The sequence below is a fragment of the Canis lupus genome, chromosome 36 (assembly GCF_011100685.1).
Source record: "Canis lupus familiaris isolate Mischka breed German Shepherd chromosome 36, alternate assembly UU_Cfam_GSD_1.0, whole genome shotgun sequence".
In the NCBI taxonomy this organism is placed as follows: Eukaryota; Metazoa; Chordata; class Mammalia; order Carnivora; family Canidae; genus Canis; species Canis lupus.
The window spans coordinates 24625178-24649904 of NC_049257.1; the positions used below are offsets into that span (position 1 = coordinate 24625178).

At 40.5% G+C, this 24727-nt stretch overlaps 1 protein-coding gene across 3 annotated transcripts in view; it reads left to right on the plus strand.

The window, feature by feature from the left end:
* UBE2E3 (ubiquitin conjugating enzyme E2 E3) overlaps positions 1 to 14982 on the plus strand; it is an 87339-nt gene extending 72357 nt beyond the window's left edge. For all 3 annotated transcript variants that reach the window (XM_038585017.1, XM_038585018.1, XM_038585019.1), the window contains exons 4-6: positions 9251 to 9383; positions 12988 to 13135; positions 14343 to 14982. In XM_038585017.1, coding sequence (XP_038440945.1) covers positions 9251 to 9383; positions 12988 to 13135; positions 14343 to 14440 — 379 coding nt within the window. In that variant the 3' untranslated portion in view covers positions 14441 to 14982. The remainder of the gene's footprint in view (positions 1 to 9250; positions 9384 to 12987; positions 13136 to 14342) is intronic.
* The last annotated feature ends 9745 nt before the right edge of the window (positions 14983 to 24727 follow it).

The following is a 24727-nucleotide window of genomic DNA, read 5'->3' on the forward strand; positions in this document are numbered from 1 at the left end:
TCACTGTGAGGATTAAATGAGATAGATAACATTTAACATCTTGACTCTTGGCAACATACAAGTACTCAGTCAATGCTAAATATTTTATTTTGTTGCTGCAGCTGCTTTTACAAGTTAGGACACATTTTCCCAACACAAGGTTGCTTAGGTTTCCAGTTGGTTCATACATAACCATTTAGCACTTGAGGTACTTAGTATAGTTTTTTTTCTACATGCTGAGGATGTTCTAAAGCCCTCAATACCACTGATGACCCTGTTTATATGAACAACTCATTGATAACTACTATTACCTTTATCCCTCTTCCCGTGTTCCATGGAAGAAGATAGAACATGGGAGAGAAAGCAGTTTGTAGTTGAGGATGGGTATTCGTGATGCCTCCATTAGTAAGAGAAAAATCAGGAATCTGCAGATACATAGCACTTCATTTATTTATTTACTTTTAAAGATTTTATTTATTTATTCATGAGAGAGAGAAAAAGAGAGAGAAAGAGGCAGAGACAGAAGCAGGCTCCGTGCAGGGAGCCTGACGTGGGACTCGATCCAGGGTCTCCAGGATCAGGCCCTGGACTGAAAGCGACGCTTAAGTCACTGAGCCACCCAGGCTGCCCATAGCACTTCATTTAAAGCTAGGGAGGAAAGGGTTTAAATAGACTTTGTGAGCCAGCATTGAAATCACCATTTATCTTACTGTAGTTCAAATGTGTTTCAAGTCCCTAAGGACCTGATTTTAAGACAAATTTTTGGAAAGCATCCCTTTGTAAACTTTATTTGTATGTTCTAAATTAATAAACGTTAATAGCAGTTTTAGTTTCACAGCAAAATTGACCAGAAAGTACAGAGTTCGCATATACCTGCTGTCTCCACACTGCACAGCCTACGCACTGCAAACATCCTGTGCCACAGTGGCACATTAGTTACAGTTGATGAACCTACATTTGGTACATTATTGATCAAAGTTCATAGTTTACCTTAGGGTTCACTCCTAGTGTTCTGCAGTCTGGGTTTTGACAACGTATAATGACGCGTCAGCATTGTAGTCTCCTTACAGAATAGTTAATACTGTCCTGAAGGTGCTCTGTACTTTGTTCATCTTCTCTTCCCACTAAACCCTGGCAACCACGGATCTTTTTACTATCTTCATGGCTTTGCCTCTTCCAGAGGGTCATATGGTTGGAATCCTACAATATGTAGCCTTTTCACATTGGCTGCTTCCATTTAGTAATACGTATTTACATTTTTTCCGTGTTTTTTCATGGCTCGATAGCTCATTTCTTTTGAGCATCAAATAATGTTCCATCCATTGTCGGATGTACCACAGTTTACCCTTTCACCCACTGAAGGACATTTTGGTTACTTCAGGTTTGGATCGTTACGAATAAAGCTACGATAAACATCTGTGTGCAGGTTTTGTGTGGACATAAGCTTTCAGTTCATTAAATACCAAGGAACACAATTGCTGGATTGTATGTTAAGAGTATGTTTAGTTAAGATGCTGTCAAACTGTCTGCCAAAGTGGCTGCACCATCTTGCATTCCTCCCAGCAAATGAATGGAGGTTCCCGCACATCCTTGCCAGAATTTATTGTGGTCAGAGTTTTAGATGTTGGCCATTCTAATAGGTATGTAGCGGTATCTCGTTGTTGGTTTAATTTGCAGTTCTCTAATAACATGTCCCTAATACCGTAGACTTGGTGGCTTACAAGCAACAGAAATTTATTTCTCACCGTTGTGAAGGCTTGGAAGTCTAAGATTTGGCGTCTGGTCTTCTTGCTGTGTCCTTCCATAGCAGAAGGGACAGAGAGTTCCGGGGCTCTTTTTCACAAGGGCACTAATTCCATTCAAGAAGCCCACACGCTCCTAACCTCAATAGCTTCCCTCCTAATACTGGGGGTTAGGGTTTCAACATGCATTTGAGGGGGACACAAGCATTCAGTCCATAACACCATATGATGTTGAACCTCTTTTCATATATTTATTTGCCATGTATATATATATACTTTGGTGAGGTTTCTGTAGAGATCTTTTGCCTATTTTTTAATTGGGTTCATATTTTTTTATTGTTGCATTTTAAGAGTTCTTTGTATATCTGGGATAACAGTCTTTTATCAGATAGGTCTTTAGCATATATTTCTCTCCCAGGTTTGACTTCTCCTTCATTCTCTTGACATTGTCTTTTGCAGAGAAGAGTTTAATTTTAATAAGTCCAGCTTACCATTTTTTTCCCCCATGGACTGTGCCTTTGCTGTTTTATCTAAAAAGTTACTGCCATACCCAAGGTCACCTAGGTTTTTCCCTATGTTCTCTTCTAGGAGTTTTATAGTTTCACGTTTTATAGTAGTTCTGTGGTCTATTTTGAGTTAATGTTTGTGAAAGGTAAAAGGTCTTTGTCTAAATTTTATTTTATTTTTTTTTACATGTGGATGTCCAGGTGTTCTCCAGTGCCATTTCTTGAGAAGACTGTCTTTATCTTTGCTCTATTCTATTTTGTTTGCTCCTTTGTCAAAGGTCACTTGACTTTATTTATGTGGGTCTATTTCTGGGCTCTCTATTCTCTTCCATTGATCTGTTTTTCACTTCTTTTGTCCATGCCACACTAACTTGATTACTGCTGCTTTTATACTAAGCCTTGAAGTTGGGTAGTGTCTGACTTGGTTCTCCTTCAGTATTGTGTCAGCTATTCTTTTGCCTCTCCGTATAAACTGTATCATCAGTTTGTTGATACCCACAAAACAACCTGGTGGGATTTTGATTAGGATTGTATTGAACCTATAGATGAAGTTGTGAAGAACTGACATCTTGACACTTGAGTCATCTTACCCATGAACATAGAGTATCTCTCCCTGTATTTAGTTCTATTTTGATTTTATTTGTATTTTTAATAGATTTCATATTACTATATAGTGCTTTGAAATTCAGTGAGGGGTGGAGAAGTCCTATTGAAGTTAAACCAATATGGCATCTTAATTCAAGCTCTTCCATTATGTAACCCATGCTTCAATAGGAACTTTGTGTTAGTAAAGGTTTTTTTTTTCCATTTCAAAAGCATCCTACACTATGTGTACGCAGTATACATAGGAATAGTTATTTTAATATTTTAATCATTTAAAATGGGACACTTGCTTGTATACCAGTTTTCAGTTATGTTTTGTGTTAAGTCATTGTTATATCATTTTCTCTTTGAACTTAGTTCATCTCATTTTTAAGATAAGACTTTTTGCCATAGGGATAAAAAGCACATAGAATTTTAGTATAAATATTTGCATTTAGTTTGGTACAGGATTAAAAAGTTGTGTGCCTAAAATCATTGTGTAAAAATAATGCTTATTTGTAAAATGAGTCACTATTAAATTGAGCATTTGAAATTTTGTGCAAGGAATCTTTCCAGTGCTGGGAAAGTATAGTGTTTATGACCCTTGCAGTAATAGTACTTGTTGAATTAATATTCAAGCAATGAGAAAATGGGTTTTGCTAATATATCAATCCTCATGTTGCAGTGTTTAAAGTTATGTCACTTGGGGACGCCTGGGCGGCTCAGTAGTTAAGCGTCTGCCTTCTGGCTCAGGGCCTGATCCTGGAGTCCTGGGATCGAGTTCTGTATCGGGCTCCCTGCATGGGGCCTGCTTCTCTCTCTGCCTCTCTGCTTCTCTTTCTCTCTCTCTCTCTCTCTCTGAGTCTCTCATGAATAAAAAAAAAAAAAAATTTTTTTAAAAAGAAAATAAAGTTCTGTCACTTGTTAATAAGAGCAGCTAGTAACAAAATTTTTAGGGTAAGTTTGTCACTACCTAAACTTTCTACCTGCTTTTTACTTCTGTTGTTTTGTAGAACATATAGCTTATGGGAAACATGGTATTAGAAGGAGGGATGAATGTTTGTAGGGTGAAAAACAATAGAATAGAGGTACTTCTCATTCTCTTAGTAACCTTTAAGCCACAAATTGCGTACTCCATTATGGAATGTAATAATTGATTTTTTTTTTTTTTGGTATTTGTGCATATTGAGGATTCATTCAGTAACAAAGGTCCTGTTAATTTTGTCTCTGCTTTCTCATAATTTGACTCAGAACTAGAATAAATTTTACTTTTGCTGTATCGGTGAAGTAAATTAAGTAAATGAACCTTTTATGAAGGTAATACAAGATGTTTTCTTTCCCTCCCATCCCCTCCCCTCCCCTCCCTTTCCCCTGCTGTTACACTTGCTCTGTGAGATCTCCCTTTCCTCTCACCTTGGGCAGGTGCCACAGCTCCTTAGCCATTTTGAGTTACTAAAATATTTCTAATTTTCAGGGCATAAGAAGCACAATCCCCACTGTAAGTTATAGAGCCCAGTCTATATTTTATAGCCTTGTGGAGCCTACATTCTAGTGAGGCAGACAAACGGTAATATAAATAGGTAAACTATATAATATGTTAGAGAGTTTTAAATGCTATGGAGAAAAAAATAGAAAGGAATACATAAATTGTGTGGAGATGATGATGTGTGACATTTTTTGATAGAGTGGCCAGGAAAGGCCTCAGTGAAAAGGTGACTTTTCAGTCAAGACCTATAGAAGGTGATGAACCTGAACCATGTTGCCATTGTGAAGAGCAACATTCCAGGCAGAGCTCCATCTGTGCAGAAGCCCTGAGGTGGAAGTGTACATTGTGTGTTGGAGAAACCGGTTGCTACAGCCAGTTGAACAAGGAAGACAGGAACAGATAAGAAGGATGAAGGTAGTGGTGGCGGCAGTAAATTATACAGTGCCTTGTAGGTCATAAGACTTTAACACAGAATAGGAGGGTATGCCTTTGGAAAGTTTTGGCCAGACTTCGTTGATCTGATTTACTTTCTATCTTTGCCTAATTGTCACTTGCAAATAGACTCTCATGGTAGGAGTAGGCTCAAAGGTGGAAGGAGAGAGGCTGTTGTAACTAACCAGGAGAGAATTCTAGTGTTTTGAATCAAAGTCAAGATGGTAGGAGTTGGGAGAAATAATAGAATTTTCAGTTTGTTTCGAAGATAAAATCAACAGAATTTGTCAGCATACCTGGATGTGCGGTAGTGTTGTCAAAGATGAGGTCTCTGCTTTTGCAAGAATGAAGAATGGCATTAACTGAAATAGGGAAGATTGTAGGAGGAGTTCAGGAACTTAGGTTGGGACTTGTTAAAATATGAGGCACTTTTCAAAATTATTAGATTTAAGACATTAGATTTCAAAACAAAGACTGTTCAGTAAGCATTTAGTTGTATGCCTCTGAAATTCAGGATAAAAAATCTAGGCTGGAGATAGAGATTTCAGAATTAAGAGCCTACTGGTGCTGTCGGAAGCCCTAAAAATGCATGAGATCAGCAAATGAGTGGATGTGAGTAGAAAAGAGAAGAGGTCCGAGGTCTGAGTTCTGGAGGACTGGCTATATTGATAGGTTAGGGAGATAAGGAGCAGCACTAGTGGTTGAGAAGGCAGGACCAGAAAAGTTAGGAAGAAAACCAGGAAGTTTGTTACTCTGGCAACAAAACAGTGTTCTATCAAGGAGGAAGAAGTGATTCTGTGTCCAGTGTCTCTGGGTCAGTCACATAAGACGAAGATTGAGAAATAAGCTTTGGGTCTAGTGATGAGGTCACTGGTGACCTTTGATGAATGCTGTTTCAGAGTAGTGATGAGGAGTAAAAAGCCTGTTAAGAAATCATTGACATGGGGCCTGGAAGGGGTAGAGTAATAGAGACCTGTCTTTTAATAAAGATTGGGGAAATGGTATTTGTGATACTCTTATGAATATGATTCAACAGAGAGGGGAAAAACAAATGATCTAGGATGGCATGTGCAACTGCTTGTGTCAGAGAGAGAGAGAATGCAAACTAGTGAAAAGCTATGAATAGCACCTGTCTGGAGATTGTTAGCATTTATCACTCATTTTCTACTCAGCTGTGAAGCCTCAGTGGCAGGTCAGATGCTAGCCTGTAAAATGCTTTGCTTGAATTTGGGTGGAGTCAGCTCTTGCATCCAACATCTCATCCCCCACACCCGCCACCAAGAATGTCTTGATGTGCAGTTGACACCTTTGTGAGAAGGAAAGGGGCTCCTTATTCCAAACGAGGCCGCCAACACAAGGGCTGGATTGTAGCCCTCACCCGCCTTAGGCTCAGTATTCTTGGAACAGTAAAGGAATCCTACTACCATAAGCTGGGGCCTTCTTCTTCAGTGTTCCCTGAGACAACAAGGAAAGTCACATTTATTATTCTGCTGTAATAAACATATCATTTGTCCTGTAGCAAAACAGCATAAATGAGAAGAAAGCAAACTTAAGAACCAGTACAAATTTCGTGTAGGAATGAATCCCAGTCCTTCTGCCAACTGGCAAAGGGGATTTAAGACGCATCATATACTTTCTGTGCCTTGTTTTTTTCAACTGTAAAGGGTGGGGGTGGGGGGGTCGGCTTCAACCAGTTTCTTTTCAGTCTGAAATAATGCGACTCATTAGAATATAGTAATCCCCAACTTTTGTGTATCCCTTGAAGCATAGCATATTCCTGTAAGAACTGAGAAATAGCACTGAGGAAGTTTGGTTTTGGGTTTTTGTTTCTGTTGTTTTGTTTGAGTAACAGCACCCCTTGAATTTTTACACAAACAAACATTAGCAAAATTTGAAGATTAAATTAGATGTAGCAGCACTGAAATTAGTAAGAGGAAATATATAGCAAACCATTGAGGACAGTACAGACTAGTTCACAGACTGTCCAAGTTCTGTCTGAGTCATTTTTGGCTATGGGACATATGGAAAGTTATTTAACTCTCTGAACCTTTGTTTCCTCATCTAAAAATAGGAATGTACTAATAGTACCTACTTCATGGATTTGTAGAGAGGATTAAATGAGTTATGCACTATGCTTTGAACAATGCCTGGCTTGTGGTAAAGATGGAATAATCCTTAAGTAATATTGTTTTTAGTATTTTTTATTACTATTACCACTACCACAGTGTGACATGTATAGTTTAGCAACATTTTAGTGAAGTGGCCATATCATAAAAGTCTTTGACACTATAATTTAATTGTATAATGATTATCTTAAGTCACCAAGGGAAAAATTTGCTTGGAAAAAGAAATGCTCTTGAAACTGGTTAAAACCCTTTTTCGTTTGTTTACAAAATTAGGACTCAATTTTATGTTTTTAGTTACAATAAAAATTCACTTAGGGAATATAGCTGATTCTCAAGTGATGACAGAACAGTGAGCCATTATTGTGATTAGTTTCAATGCTGTGTATACTTGAATCATATAAAACAGTATTTATTTAAAAAATATTTTTCCCTACATAGGCCAAAATAGTAAGATTTTATTGTTGATGTACCTACCTTAAAGATAGGTATTTAAAGCATGCTGCCAACATTTTGATTATACCATCAAGTTTTCTACACCCTTTCTGTATGAACTATTTTTCAGAGCATACATTTGATTATTGATAACATCATTTACCTGACTTTACAATTCAGTTTGTTTTACAGAATTAATAAGATACAGTTAAATTATTTTAACTATACTTAAGTCCTATTGTGATTAATGTGGACTATTTATCAATGCAGGTTTATCCTTATTTCAAATCAAACACGCAGATCATTTCTAGACTCTAGTGGTCCCTTTAAAAGAAGAAATGCTGTATATGCATTATATATATATATATATATATATATAGTTCAGAAAGTCAAGATAATTTATGATGTTAAAGGTCAGGGGAAAATGGAAGTCTGTAGGTAAATTGGAAGAGAATTTAAGGATTGTTCAATGTTCCTTACCAGCCAATAATTGTGAGGCTAAATTTTATTTGAATTATCTCTCTTTTTCAAATTTTATAAATGAAATGATAATATTGTTGAGCACAATGCAGTGTACCTGGAACTCTAGCACCTAGCATTGACCATTCCCTAAATGTGAGACTAAAAGGAACCAGACAGAGCTCCTTAAGGAAACGACTGATTCCAAAGCTGGAATCCTGAACATCTAGTTATGCCAGAAAATCAAAGAAGTACTTATAAATTACAGCAGCCTGTCACAAGACTACAGGGGCCATTTTGAAGGATCTCCCACTGGCCAAATTTAGGATAATTTGAGCATCAAAACAATTAAAGGTGGTGATGAATTCTATATAAATCATTAGAAAAAGTAAGAATCCAGGAAACCACACCAATAATACACAGATTCATACCATTGGAACAAGAGAGGGATCAAGGGCTAGCTGGTAAATGTGGAGGAAATGCTGAATTTGGAAAATCATGATTTTATCACCATCACAGTGCAGTTTAGTTCAGCCAAGAATCACCGTTGGGTGTTGAATCTAGGGAAGAAATTTTGATGAAGAGCAGAATATTGGTATGGTCGAAAAGTATCTGTCCAAAGGTTATTTATTGATTGCAGGGGAAAGATAATAAGCAGTAGGAAAATCGGACAGCACTTGATCTAGATGATGAAAATTAACATCACCAATTAGAGATAAGTGAATGAATACCTTGGTACCGTGAGAACACATCACTTACGTACTGCCGTGGCTGGGAATGCACTGTCTGCATCTAATTATGAGGAAACATCAGATAACTCCAAAAAAGATGAGGATTCTATTAAAAGAAGGAGGTGATAGGGAGGGAGATGAATGTATTCTTAAAAAATGTTAATGTATAAAAAGTCCAAGGTAGAAAGATTCCATGTTAAAGGAAACTAAAGACATGGAACGTAGATGATCACAAGACTGGATTCTGTATCTGGATGGAAATTAAATTTTTTAAAAGGCGTTATTGAGTGTGGACATTATTTTGCAGATTATAGGTTAAAGTGTGTTTTACTGATATATTTACTAAAATTGTAGCTGCATTGTGATTATATTGGAAGTTAATTTAGGAAATGTGCACACTAAAGTATTTATGGGGAAAGGCTTACTCTCAAATGGCTTAAAAAAAGCACTGGGTGTCGGTGTGTGCGTGTATACACAGACACAGACATAGAAAGCATGGGAGGGAGGGAAAGATGAAACAGCTAATGGGGCAAAATGCTAACAAGGAGATTCTGGGTAAGGTTATACTGGTATTCTTTGTTCTTGAAGTTTTTCTGTAAATTTGAAATATTTGCACATAAGTTTATACATTTGTATGTACACATTGGGGCTTATTTCTTTTATATTTATCTCATTGCTCTAGGTTGCTAATTTACCTTTAATACCTAATTGGTTTAAGATGTTAACATCCATTGCTTACAGATACACACATTGATCTTTAATTTCTTTTAAATAGTGCTGGGCCTAAAGGAGATAACATTTATGAATGGAGATCGACTATACTTGGTCCACCAGGTTCTGTATATGAAGGTGGTGTGTTTTTTCTGGATATCACTTTTTCATCTGATTATCCATTTAAGCCACCAAAGGTAAGAACCTAGATGTCCATTCTTTAATATTTATCCTTCTCTGAAATGCTAGAGATTAAATGTGTATTTATGTAGTCATTTTCATTTCATTGCTTTTCATGAAGTGATACGGAAACTCTCATGTAACCCAAGTATTTTAAAACTGAAAGAAATTGATTTCTGCCTTATACAAATAGCTTTATAATCAGCGGAAAGAGGGTTTGTTAATTGCAAATAAAAATATGCTACTTTGCATACCAATAAAGCAGATGCATTTTAGATTTATGTTTTAAGGGAAAATATCCTATGAACCTTCTTTGAGAAACATATGCGGGTAAAAAGTAAACAGAATTAAATAAGAATTAAATAGCTTGAGTTTTGTGCTCAATACCTTACCCTTACAGATCAGCAAAAACTAACAAACCATAGCAAAGAAGAGGGAAACTACTATTATTTAATCAGCTTACTTTGTGCCCTCTGTAGATACAATGTAGAAATGAGAATGAGGGTAGTTGGGTAGCTTAGGCCTCAGTTGGCTCTCAGTATGAACTGGATGGATAACAGAAGGGTTGAGTTGTGCCTTGTGAGGATTGGCAATTATTTTTCACGTCTTAAACATGACAATTACCTGAGTAGTTTCCTCCTCTCACTTCTCATTATAAAGTGGTCAAGCAAACAGGTAAAAACCGCCAGTATTAAGCCTGAACATAATTATGGTTTAGTTACAGGGACTTCTGACCTGTCAGGGGAAAAGTATGTTGTTATCAAGCCTCTAACTAGGATGAAATGTCTTTCCTTTCAACATAGTTCCTTATGTTCCCTACGCTATTTAAAATACATGTAGAGTTTAATGCCTGCACTCACCTGGATGCATAGGTGGGGTTGGGGTTGGGGGTGGGGTTGAGATTGAGAGAGAGTAAAAATTGAAGGTATTTTTTTTGAAACCCAAGATTATTTCTCCATTATCTAATAAGGTAACAACAGTTCCACCTAGTGGTATCTACCTCAAAATACAGACCCAGAGCTCCCTATCACCTAGAGGTATTTACTGTCAACTGGAGTTATCAGTGATCCCATCAGAATTTAAGATCTTTAAACGACTGTCTTATTGAATGTTTTCAAGTATGTAGAGTGTATCTTGCTAGATCAAATAAAGGAACAAAAAGCCCTTTGTTATTGATACTACAAATTGTATTCACATTCAAAATGACACGTTAAGTGCTGATACATCCGTAACTGCTCAATTTTGCATTCTTTGGTTAAGTTTCCCATATTACAGAAAACAAAACCACAGCAAAATAGCCATGGCTGTATTTGCAAATAGTGATACTTCTTTCCAGATGCCTCATTTTTCTTGAAATTGGTTTTAATGTGGCAGCAAAATTAGATAAAGTTTGCAAGATGTATTTTTTACAAAATTATTTTTGTGAGGGAAGATCTGTTAAAGAAAGACTCCTATTTTTCTTAGCATCTTTTAATGTAAAATAGAAATTGACTAACAAGAGTTTCAAACTATAGTTCTGTGTATGATTTATCAGTTGTTTTGGTTACTATAGTGGTTATGTTTTAACTTAGCATTAATTTTTTTTTCTGAAGTCTTAGTATTTTAATTTTCTAACCCTTGCATGTTGAATCATTCCTTTTGCCCAAGATCTCTCACACAGTGTTATGAACCACTATCCAGATCTGTGGTTGGACACGTGAAAAAGAAAGAATACTTCTGCTCTTATCTTGGTGTTAGGTATAATTATTTCTATACAGTTCTGCTTATTTTTGAGGTTCAGATAAGGTGTTGAACTTCTTGAGGGATAATACAAATTTAATTCTCTTCCATTCACCAATTATTAGTAGCTGAAAGGATTCAAAGTATTTTTAAAAATATTTTTTGAAAATATATTTATTTGAGAGAGAGAGCATGTGCACGAAAGAGCAAGCAGAGGGAGAGAGAGAAGCAGACTCCCTGCTGAACAGGGAGCTAGATGTGGAGCTCGATCCCAGGACTCTGGGATCATGACCTGAGCTGAAGGCGGGGCTTAATGGACTGAGCCACCTAAGCGTCCCCAAAGGATTCAAAGTATTAATTGCATTGTGTTTATAAACCACAGTCTGTTTAGTAGTCAGCTGTCGGTGATCTAAACATATATTATTCCCATATTCTAGAGCAGAAGTGTCTGACAAAAATAAGGCAAGCTACACATGTTATTTTAAATTTTCTATGAGCTACATTAAAAAGGGTAGAAAAAGTGAAATTAATTTTAATAACATCTAGTACATCCAAATTCTCATCATTTGAATATGAAACCAGTGTAAGTATTATTAATGTGATATTTTACACTCTCTTTCTGATACTGTGTCTTTGAAATCTGGTATATATTGTACATTTTTAGCCCATCTCACTTCAACTAGCCACATCTTAAGAGCTATAAAGCTAGTATGTGTACCCTATTACACAGAGGTTTTGGAGCTACAGTCTCTTCCTTTTTCTTATTGAATGTTTTCAGTTGAATGCTAGACCACTGGTTTCTTTTTGTTTTTTTTTTCTTTTTTTGAAATTTTCTTATTTTTAATTATGCATCCTTATCAGAAATATACTTTTGAGAACTTTTAATATTTTCTTTCTAGACTCCATCTGGGAGATCATGTAGTATCCTGCTAGTTCTAAAACATCAGGAACTTTTTCTTTTTTTCTCTGCTACTCCATATTAAGAATCAGGAACTTTTTCTTTTTTTCTCTGCTACTCCATATTAAGAATTAGCCACCCCATTAGTGTTGGTGACTGTTTAAAACTTGCCGGTACTTGTTCCTATGATTTATTCTTTTTTTTCCACATATCTCAGATGTATTAGTTTCCTTTATTCATTACCTCAGGACCTTGTTTCGTTTTACTGTCTTAGTCTAACAAGACGCTGAACCAACAGCAGAAATGAAAGGCTGAAAAATAGACAAGTGATTTCATCAACCTTCCTCTAAGTCCTTGGCCAATATTTTCTGATACATGACAGGACATTAACTGAGTTGATACTGATCTTTTCTACTAAGAAACTAATGTGACTTTTGTTTTATGGTAAAAAAAAAAAAAAAAAACTTCACAAGTTCCTTCTTACCTCTGGCACTAAAGCATTTCTGTTTTCTCTCACTTGCTTTACACAGAGAGCTGTATGTGCACACGTGTGCACGGTATATATGGTCATACATACATAGAATTATTGTATCATTCATTTAGCATAAACCAAGCAACCAAATCAGCTACTCACTTTGGTGTAAATTGATGAAGTTCCTTATCTGCTGGGTAAAAAAGGTTTAGTTAAATAAAACCGTTTACTTTTTTTTTTCTTTAATTAGGCTCCATGCCCATCGTGGAGCCCGGTGTGGGGCTTGACCACACTATCCTGAGATCAAGACCTGAGCTGAGACCAAGAAAGATGGTTAATCAACTGAGCCACCCAGGCGCCCCAAATAAAATCATTTACTTTGATGTTATTTAAACGTAGTATTTAATTAACTCTTCAGTTAAATTATTTTCTATTTAGTATCTATGATGTGTTACTCGTCACTTTTGCTGGTGAGAGTTTTAGTTGGTAATAGAGCATTCATTTTCTTTGTTTTTAATGGAACTGCCTTTAGGTTACTTTCCGCACCAGAATCTATCATTGCAACATCAACAGTCAGGGAGTCATCTGTCTGGACATCCTTAAAGACAACTGGAGTCCTGCTTTGACTATTTCAAAGGTTTTGCTGTCGATTTGTTCTCTTTTGACAGATTGCAACCCTGGTAAGCAAATCTTTATTAACACATACCGTGGGGCTACAGAAACCAGTGTGTTTTTGTGGTTGCTAAACTGTGGATTTGAGAAAGTAAATGCTATTAGTGGAAAGATCAGCATAAATCATTTTGCAAGGAAATTATCAATGCCATTTCATTTAGAATAGACCAGAAGTTTCACAATAACTTTTAGTTTATTAATGGCATGCTACCTATAATTATTTTCTTTCTGTCACTGATGGTTTTTTTTTTTCTTAATAATGTAGCTGTACAAAGCATGTTTGACAAGAATAAAGCAATGACTGGCACCAGTGTTTCCTTTTCTTGCACCTTCCATGCTACCATGTGCTTTAAAGCAGCCACTTACTAATGAAGGGCTTCTTAGTCTCCCTTCTCTCTTGGATTACAGTTAGTTGTCTTAGAGATAGTAATAACAGATATTAAAATGATAGCTGATGAGTTGGACCAGATTATGACATATAACCTCAGAGATAAACTCATTAATACATAATTCCTAACATTTTCAAGAGGTGCATACTTGCCACATAGTAACCTGTATAGTTGACTTGAAAAGTGATGTTTAGGTCTGAGATTTTGCATATGTTACCTTACTAAGTGGTCATTTTTTAAAGAAGCTGAATTACTTTTTCTATATATTGGACTAATCACCAAAGGCTTTTTCTAATATCTTAAGCCCAAGAGAGAAAACAGAATTATAAGGAGACCACTCTAAATGGACTTATAGGGAAAGTTCTTCAAGATATATTAAGTGAGAGAGCAAGGCACTGGAAAAATGTACATATGCATAACAATATTTTAAATGCTTGTGAATGTGCATAATATCTAGATAGAAATGCTGTAAACTCTATTGCAAGATTTGGGTTTTTATTTAAAAATTACATTTTTAAACATCCATAAGCAGGGAGACCTATAATCACCATACATGCTTTCATAGCTGAATAAAATGCCAAGAATATTAGTATTAAAGGCACACATTTTTTTAAAAAACTCAAATTTATTAAGTCAACATGCATTTTTTAGTTAAAAGGGCTTTTCTAATTTGAATATTAGAATATTTATGTTGAGCATTTTAATCTTGAAAATTCAGCCATTACATATCAAGGTGCTCCTAAAAAATTAGTGTTTCAATTTAATAGACTAGTTAAGCTGTAACTTGAAGACACCATCTAATCTCTTACTGTTTCTGCTTTTCCAGCGGATCCTCTGGTTGGAAGCATAGCCACTCAGTATTTGACCAACAGAGCAGAACATGACAGGATAGCCAGACAGTGGACCAAGAGATACGCCACATAATTCACAGAATTTGTATGCGGTGTGAAGGAGCAGAAGGCCCCTTCCCACTGTGCTGCAAATCTTTATAGCCTTTACAATACGGACTTCTGTGTATATGTTATACTGATTCTACTCTCTGCTTTTATCCTTTGGAGACTGGGAGACTCCCCAAAAAAGGTAAATGCTATCAAGAGTAGAACTTTGTAGCTGTAGATTAGTTATGTTTAAAACGCCTACTTGCAAGTCTTGCTTCTTTGGGATATCAAAATGTATTTTGTGATGTACTAAGGATACTGGTCCTGAAGTCTACCAAATATTATAGTGCATTTTAGCCTAATTCATTATCTGTATGAAGTTATAAAAGTAGCTGTAGATGACTAGGAATTATGTCATTTGTATTAAACCCAGATCTATTTCTGAGTATGTGGTTCATGCTGTTGTGAAAAATGTTTTACCTTTTACCTTTGTCAGTTTGTAATGAGAGGATTTCCTTTTACCCTTTGTAGCTCAGAGAGCACCTGATGTATCATCTCAAACACAATAAACATGCTCCTGAAGGCATAGTTTCCTGTCGTAATATTTTAAGTCAACCTTGTTAGAGGGTGTGTCTGAGATGATTGTTGATGAAATAAAAATGCGGATATGAAGATTGACTATTAAGGACCAGTACAAATAAATGAATTGTTAAATTGAAAACATTTGAATTCGTGTTAAATGTGTAGAGTTTTCTTTTCCTTAAAGTACTAATGAGAGAATATAATGAGCTTAAGTATGTAAAACTGGATGTTAAGTCATTGATCTCAAAACACATAATGCTTTACGTCGATAAGATGGTATTTGAGCAAAAGATAATATGAAATTGTGACTCATTTGGGCATCTGGTAATAACTTAGGGAACATTTTGCTTCCTAATTGGTGATGTCCATCCACCATTGGACCGTGTTGTCAAATAACTTTAATCTGATAGTGCTTCTGGTGTCGTTGGTATATTTTTTACTTCTAATCGTGGTCTTGAATTTTCGTGGTGTGTGGTGTGCATTACCATTCTTATTATGGCACTGGGCCAGCAGATACCTAGAGGCAGAGTTGAACACAAAAACCCATTGTCTGCCCTGAAGGTAGAATAGAATTCTGGATTATTGTGCAGATGCAACATTTATTTCTCATTTGAAAAAATAATGGAATTTTAAGGGTCTTACAGCTTCTTTTGGTGTTAAGGGTTTTACAGCTTCTTTTTTGGTTACAATGATCAAATATGAGACTAGGAGTTAAAATTACTTTGCTGTATTCAGGTTTGGCAAACAGTATAAATGTGCTTAATTTTTTTCCATGACTACGATAATTATTGAGGTAATTCTCTGGTCAAGCAGCCAAGATTGTGGAATGCGGTGCAGATGTCTTCAGTAGTCCTAAACATGGAACCTAGAGTACCATCTTAAAACTGGAGTTACTAGTATAAAAATACATTGCTTCAAGCTAAAGTAAAACATTTATAGTTGCATCTACTCTCACTGAGAATAGTGGGCCTCCTACTTGAGTACTTGTCAACAGAAGTCTTAAATCAGGGTAAAAATAAAGTTATATTTATGTGTATTTTTCACTCTCTCCTTCCTCCCACTCCAACCCCCAATCTCCATATTACAAAAGGAGCAACACTAAACAAATGGGTAGTATTTTGAAGACTTGAGGCTTAGGTCTATGAAAACCTCCGAGCCTTGACTATTTTAGGTGGTAATCATCTATACTGGAGTTCAAGTCAGTGTGATGACAGTAGGGACCTTTTATGTAATCTGTGTGCATTTCTGTGCAGGTGAGCTGCAGACTTGTTTTTTTCCCCACTTCCAATATGTAGGTTCTGCATCCTAGAGTAATGAGCATCTCTCTTGATGCTAGAAAAGCTTTCATCATAACGAATATTAGGGTGTTGGAGATGCTATCGTTAGACTTCCTCTATCTCCCTAATTAGTACCACCATCCTTTTTTGCTACATGTAGGCTATACCCCAAACTCACTTGGGACAGAGAAGAGGGAACTGGTTACTTAAAAGTGTTTGTGGCTCTTTCACAAACTACCTTTGTAGTAGCCTTGAATAAGACACTGTAACTTCTTTCAATTTTAGTTTACTCATATATGAAACAAAAATTGAATTTGATTATTTCCTTATTCTCTATACTGAGCCCTCAGACTCAGTAGTTCTAATCCTATTACATGTGTTACCCCTTTTTCTCTTCTCTTTTAGGACCTGGCACAATTTCAAATAGACTGAAAACTAAAAGTTGTCATTTGGTTTCTTACCGTTAGGTTCCCTTAAAATCCTGAAATTCTTTTTACCTTGTTTCCTATTTCTGAAAAAACATAGATCCACTTTTCAGTTACATAGGTATTCATCTATGAATACTACAAATAGGGTGTGTTTTTCCCCCCATGAAACTTTGCCCTGGATGTAATTTGTGATATTTCAGAACCTCAATTTTTTTCTTCCCCATTCAGAACAAATTTTGCAAGTGAAAGTCCGAATGTAACTTTATAAGTATTCAAGAGTCATCATGGCACTGTGCATCGCATTGAGCCTGCAGTGTTCTAATTATGGTCATGTGGCCTCAGGAGCCATATAGTGCGCCACTACATGCCAGGCCCTGCTGAGTTACTGATGCGCCGTGTCTCTTACTGACTATCCCCTGCAGAGCTTTAGGAGAGGAGACCCTGACGATCTTTGGTTGACAGAGTGAAACTGATGCATAGACAGGTTAAATAACTTGCCCAGGTAGGTTACACAAGCCAGTATGATGGGGACGGTATAGTCTCCAATCTTCACCAAGTTGGGGTTTGTAACATCACAGTTAGTACTGATTATATATGTGTGTATATGTGACAGCAGACCTAGGTAGATTGATAACTCCTGAAAATGACTCTATCGGATAAAGTGCAGTTCGCATTTTAGTAGCATTTTAAATTCTGTTTTAAAGTCTCAAATGTAACTTACAAAATAAGGCTTTATTAATCCCAGTGAATATGAGATACATTTTCTGCCTTAGATATTTGTCATGGGAATACTTTAAACATCCCTAATTTCCCTTTGTTCATTGGAAAAAATGAGTTTAAATGATGTTATCTTAAATTTTTTTAACTATACGTACATAACCACAACAGGAAATTTATATTGATAAATATGTGTCAAGCATTTAATGACTATCTTTTTCAAGCTAACGAGATGTATTACTTATCTAGACATTGCTTTTTTTCTTTCTTTAAAGCAAGAAATCTTAAGGAATCACAGGGATAAAAAAATCATGTAGGCATTTGTGGTTTAGATTGACCCTGAAAGTTCCTGTAAGAACTTTGCAGTGTCGGACGTCAGCCCACTGATTTGTTCGGGTGTATTGTGACAATACAAGAATGAATTGTAAAATTTAAAAGTCCGTTTCAGTCCTATGACTTCATGTATTAACATGTGTTATAGTTATGTTAATGCAGTGCATTAACACGTTTTCAGTTGAATTTATATGGCGGTCTTTGGACAGAATTATGGCATGATGTGAAAACATTATTTTTATAAAACCACTGCAGATTGTTTTAAGAGGCTGAGATAATGGGTCTACAGTAATCACATTACAGTTAGTGTTCTTTATTTTAGATGAGTAGAATATATAAATAGATTTGTTGCACGTCTAAATAAATTACTAAGTTTTTTCAGGTAATTCCCAAATAAAAAATAATTCATAATTGCATTTTGATAGATAGGCATTATTTGCAACATCAATTTCATGTAAGTAATTTCTCAACTTTTTTTTTTTGGATAAAGTTCTTCAGTGATATTTACATAGGCCTTTCAAAATGGTTATAAAATAATTTCTTAAGAAAAAGAATTTATGAGACTGGTCTGTAAACCAGATTGCCAGCAGCGATGGGTAGTGTTAAAGCCTCCTCAGACAGAGCCAACCTTGTTAACTAGAAATGAAGAGTGATCCTCTAAGGTGGAGGCGTATTACCACACCTATCCTCACTTTTCTCTTTTTCTCCGTGATGCACTCCATAAACTCATAAGCACTTCTCTGAGGGGAATATCCTGGATTTTGAGTGGTGTCTCTTGTTTAGTTTGCCATCTGCTGTGCTCTCAGCCTCTTGTGGTTCCAGTAGTTCATATGACTGGAAGCCCTCGGTGATTTTTAAGTGATAAGTATCCTGTGAGTAAGACCAAACCTTCAGAAGCTAAATTTGAAAATTACAAAAAAAAAAAAAAAAAAAAAGGCAAGAGATGACCCAGATTCAGGCACATGGACAGTGTAGACAACCTGTGACGGTATTTATTGTTAATTAGTTGTCTGTGAGAAGGGAGTGAGTTGACCCTGATGAGGAGCAGAGCTCTGGGTCCTAGACCTGGGTATATTCAGAAATAAACAGAACTATGGCGTAGCGAAGGGAATTGGTCAACAAGCCTAGACATTACCAGTGAGTGTATCTGGAGGTACTTAAATTCATGTTAAATCTCCATAGCCAGGTTGCCTTGTTGAAATCCATCCAGTAAGGCTAAAGCCGATTATGCCAGTCTACCCAACACAAAGCATTAAAAGCAGTTTTTTCCCCTAAATCCTCCAATCTCTAAAGTTTATCTCAAGTCCGGATCTTTCCATGAAACCTTTCTATTTCACTGTCGTGTACTTTTTAGTCTGTTTCTCTTGAGACACCATGTGCACAAACATCAGATATAATAAAAAGGATTCAAGCCTGTGGTATATTTCCAAGCTGCCAGCAGCAAGCCAGGTGCCTTCCTCGGCAAGGATCCTTTTCTCCTTTTCTTTTTTTTCTACGGGAGTGGGCAGGTAGTGGTTGGTTATGCCGTAGAACCCCTTAGCTGACCTCCAGGTCATTCATTCTACGCGTTTTAAGCGCTTGCTAATGGAAGATCCTTTCAAACACCGTGATGCGTAGAGATGAGGACATTGTCACATCCTTAAATAGTTTATCATTTTCTTGTCTGGATAAGATTTTCCCCGCCTCTTAGCAGAGGAGAAAACATCTTTGCTAATGTGTATCCATTTTCTGTTGAATGAGAAATTGAACAGATGTCCCTGCTGATTTAGTTATGAAAATATTAGTATAATAATTTGGTAAGTTTTACTCAACCTATAGGATATTAAACATCCTTCATACTATTTGATGCTTTTAAAATAATTACCGTCTTTCAAACTACTCTTAGTACCCAGCGTCTGTGGTATGCATTTTGGCATCTTACTACATTCAGCTTTATACTTACACATATTTCTGGAGGATAATGTCTGTGCTCCTTGTCTCTGTATCTCAGCCTAATACCTAACATGAAATATGTTTGCTGAATGAATTAATATTATAGGTATAAGTCTTTTCCAGAAGGTTATCCAGAGACCATATGAAGCAAATCATTCATGTCGTCTTTAATTCCCTATCGTCCTATTCAGTGCTTAATATCTAGTAGGTGTTGGATTAGGTCGTGTTCACTTGAAATAATCTGAAGTAGCAATGGGTTTTTCCCATAACCTACTTGATGTCTAGTTGTTTGAAATGGAGAATGAAATTAATCTGGTAATTTTCAAAGTCCTTAAAGATCCCCAAATGCATTTCGTCTTACAGAGTTCTACATAATTTTCCATTGTCATTACTTTCTTCTTGAATGGATGTATTTCTCCTATCCCATTTAATTGGCAAAAAGAAAAAAAAAAACCCACAAAGGAATACGTGCATTTGCTTACAGTATTCTTCTAGAAAAATCTAAGAGGAAAATGAAAAGGTACAGACTTTGAAAAAATCTATGTTAACAGAACTATTTCAGGGAAAAGGAACTAGTGTGCTCTCGAGTAGTATGGGGGGCGGGAGGCGGTCCTTGAGGACTGTTGAAGTTGGCTACTTGAAATACTGTCTCTGCCTCATTTACTTTTCTTCCCCACTTGTAGCTTCTGTGAGAAAGGGGATAGGATAAAGAATCCGAGAAGCTGGTTTGTGTTTTTCTGTGTTGCTCCCTATTAGTCCTGCATCAAGAGATAGAATTGAAAGGTGAGTGAGAGGAAGCTCCCTAATTCCAGAAACGTCATTCCAGCAACTTCTCATTCATTGTAACATGAATAGTTCATAGATGAGCTGAGTAGGCTCGGGTAGGCTGGCTGCTTGTCACTCCAGGCCCACCTCAGACCGAGAGGGGAGAAAGGCAAACCTGTGGAGAAGTGGGTTCCTGAGACGTATTGGCACCGTGAGAAATGCCGACAATTGTGGGGCCGAGGGCTTGAGGAAAATTAGATTCCCCAGTAGCTGAAATTGTTTTGACAGGTCTTTATATAAACATTTCACATTTTCATCTACAGCGTGATGGAGAAAAGTAATTAGGAACACGAGGCAGGGAGGGAATAAAGCTGTATGTCGAGGTGTCCCTGGCACCCCTTCCCTGATTCCCTCATCATGTTTCCAGAGCACTTTCCCCCTCTGCTGAACTCGGACCACTCCGCTCCCAATGGGAAAAGTCATTTTAAATATACATGTGAGATGTTTTTCTCTTTTTCTTTTCCTTTTCCTTTTCCTTTTCCTTTTCCTTTTTTTTTCTTTTTCTTCTTTTTTTTCCTTCTTTTTCCTTTTCTTTTTTTTCTTTCCTCTCTTTCTTTCTCTTTTTCTCTTTTCTTTCCTTTTTTCTTTTCCTTCCTTTTTTTTTTTTTTTTAAGGATTTTATTTGCTGCGGAGAGAGGGGGGAGAGAAAGTGGGAGGTGGAGCACAAGGGAAGAGAGACCCGGGGTCTTCAGCAGACTTCGCACTGAGCATGGAGCCTGACGTGGGGCTCGATTCCAGGACCCTGAGGTCACGACCTGAGCCCAGACCAAGAGTCAGATGCTCGACCGACCGACTGAGCCACCCAGATGCCCTAAGATGATGTTCTTTTTAATGACACACTTTATTCGTGTTTGTGTGTCATCCTTCTTGATCCTGAGCCCCTAGAAATCAAGGATCCAGTTCACTTAGTAGGTTACTAGTTATGTACTCTCCTCAATGTTTTTGAGGGTGTTTAGGGTTAGCAGCGAACAAAGCGTGTGAAAGCCCCTGTCCTTATGGTGTTACTTGCCAGTGTCGACCCTGCCGTGAGAGCCTGGCCACGACACGCAAAATGCCAGCGAGGGCCAGGGGAGGTGGAGAAGGGTGGGCGACTAGGAAGGGGGCGGCAGATGAGGTCAGGACTGTGACAGCGGGCCCGACCACATAGGGTCCTGCAGACCCCTGAAGGGGAGGAGTAGGACTACTGTGAGGAGTAGTCTAGGACACGAAGCCTTTGGAAGGTGTTCTGTTGGGATCCCTGAGTACTGGGACGGTGGAGAATTGGTGGTGAGGCGGGGGTCAGGGTAAAGGACAGCGATGGCTTCTCGCTGGGTGGCGTCGGGGCGCCAGTGATAGCAGGTGGTGACGTGATCCGAGGCTGGCTGACGGCAGGGCTAACGAGACTGATGATGCCTTTAACCCCATGGTGTGCAAAAGGAATCTGCGTTGGCACCGATGCAGATTGGGAGGCTGGAGTCGCTGGAGTCGCCTAGGATGAGGGACCCGAGGTGGAGCAGCCTGGGGAGAGTCGTGAGCTCAGTTTTGACCGGTGACGTTTGCAGTGCCTGTGCAGTGGGCCAATGGGGGTGTCAGCATTCAGGACTGGTCATGGGCCTGACGTGGGCCTTGGGGCGCTGTGAGGCCCCAGGGGACCCTCCAGGACACATGCTAGAGGAGGAGGGGCCTGGGGCGCAGCGACGCCCCGGAGCCGAGGTGGTGAGGCATCAGCGGGGCGCCCAGGAAGGAGCCATCCGGGAAAGGAAAACCCCCCAGCGCGTGGATGTCTGGAAAGGAAGTGAGTCCCTCGGAGGGGCGGGGGTGACCGGGGTCCGCCACGGTCGGGAGGTCGGATGAGCACCGAAGGGTCCACCTCCCTCAGTGGCTGCTGCGGCGCTGGAGTGGGGAGGACAGAAGCTGGACAGGGGAGCGGGGCCTCTGGGGACACCCGACGGTTCTGCAGCCCCGGGTAGGGCCACACCCGCAGGTGGCACGGTTGTCCTTTGCGGGGGACTCCGGCGTCGCCAGCCTCGGTCCCAGGAGGGCGCAGGAGAGGCGGCCGAGCCGGAGGGTGGCACGGCCGGAGCCTCCCTTGCTTTTAGCCTCGTGAACCAGGGGGGTTAGCGCCTGAGGCCCGGGCCCGGCCCCCGGGGCGTGTGTTTGCGGGACGCCTCGTGCCCTGCACGATCGTGCGCGACCAAGTGGTCACTATTGTCTGGACGGGCCTCTAGCTTCATGGCTGCGTGTTGGGGACGATGCAGTGAAGATCCCAGCGGCGCTCGGAAAGGCTCGTCCCTCGGTCAAGCGGGGCCAGCAGCCGTCGGCCGGTGTCCGCCTCGAGCACCTTCTCTCTTCCCTCCGAGCGGCCCTCCTCGTGTCACTGGAGCATCGGCCGCGGCGCCGGGTGCAACCCCACGAAGTTCGGGCCTTCCTGAGAGCGAGCAGGTCTGTAAGTGCAGGAAGCCGACCTGGGTGTCGGGAGAGCTCCCCACGGTCCGTGGGGACGGGGCCGTCCTGGCGAGCACCGCGCGTGGACGCCCCGGCGACGCGCACACGGGACCAGCGAAATGGTTCGTCGGGGTCCTTGCCCGCCCCTCGCGGATTCTGGGACCCCGGGCGGCTTTGTGGATGTGAAGCGCAGAGAAGGACTAGTGGCGCCCGCTCCGGTGAGCCGGACTCCCACCCCGGGCCCGTGGGAAGGCGCCCCCAGTTCAGCCTTCGGGCCCACCTCGCCCGGGGAGTCGGGAGGACCCTCGAGGCGCAGGCCTCACTTCGGGAGCCGCGGGCTGGTGACCTTGGGACCAGGCCCCCCCGTCTACTGCGCTTTGCCCTCCCTGCTACGGTCCTGACCTCCAGCTCCCCGAGGCTCCCAGGTAGGAAGGGGGGCCTGGCTGGCTTACTTGCCCCGGAAACCCAGTCTCAGGCGTGCAGGCACGCCTCCTCTCTGGTTCAACCACTTACCTGTACTTGCTCAAGAGTTAACAGATGCAAGTGAACCCCCCCCCATTGAGTCGTGCGGGGGTGGGGGGGGCCCTACCCAGAGGCACCGTGACCGTCGCATGGTTAAACCCAGCCGCGCTTAGGATCTGACGCTAGATGGGACGTGGCTCTTCTTTCCCAAGTGAATAGTGTCCTTGAGGATATTTCGCATCTACCCGCGGGCTACTAGTTGCTGTTTCCCCTTGTTTCTGAAGGCGTCTTCGTGTTCTGTCCTTCCCAGTTCTGCTCACTCTTCATGTGCGTCATTAACTGATTTCTTTCAAGGAGGCTCCGCACCCCCTGCCTAGTCCCTTGTGGGGCTTGAACTCACAACCCTGAGAGCCAAGACCTGAGCTGAGATCAGGAGTCGGATGCTTACCCTGACTGCGCCCCCCACCCAGGCGCCCCCCCCCCCCCGTTCTCTTAATCTATCCGTGTTTAACAACTGAGCTGGCCGCACGCCCCGGTCCTTGTCCTGCTCTCGGCCCCGCGGTTATCAGGGTCTCGAGGAGCCTTCTGAGGTGTCGGGCAAGGGGCCCCGGTGTGTCCCTCAGCCCCACCCCGGGTCCTCCCCGAGGATGCCCCTTACGGGGACACCCCCGGGCCCCTGGACTGGTGAGAGTGGTCGCCCGGAGCGCACGGGGGTGGTGCTGAGTCCCTTGCAGGCCCCCCACCTTCAGGGCAGCAGCGTGCTCCGGCTCAGCACCACTGTGGGTGCACCTGCTGGGCCCCCGGAGCCCTGCGGCCCCCCTCCGCCCCCCCGTCAGGGCAGCAGCGTGCTCCGGCTCAGCACCACCGTGGGTGCACCTGCTGGGCCCCTGGAGCCCTGCGGCGCCCCCCCCCCACCCCCCCATCAGGGCAGCAGCGTGCTCCGGCTCAGCACCACCGTGCATGCACCTGCCGGGCCCCCAGAGCCCTGCTGCCCCCCCGCCCCCCGCCCGGCAGCGGGTCGAGCATCCCTCACACGGTCGCCCGGAGGAACAGCCATCCCGGCCCCCTGACAGCCCTTCCTGAGTCCTCTTGCTCCTCAAGGCTCTGCTCGCAGGACCACAACTCTGATGCTCTGACATTTTTATAATTTCTTTTACAACTAGCGGCTCGGAGTGTTGCTGCACGTAACCTTGTCGCAGGCCGCGTTACGTTTCGAGCTTCAGAAAATGGATTGCTTAGGATACATGGCTGGGCACCCCGGGATTTTAGATCCGAACTGATATCCTTGGCGCTTCAAGACAGATGGTGCACTGCTTCTGTGCCTAAGAGCATTTGGCAGTACTGAGCCTGCGC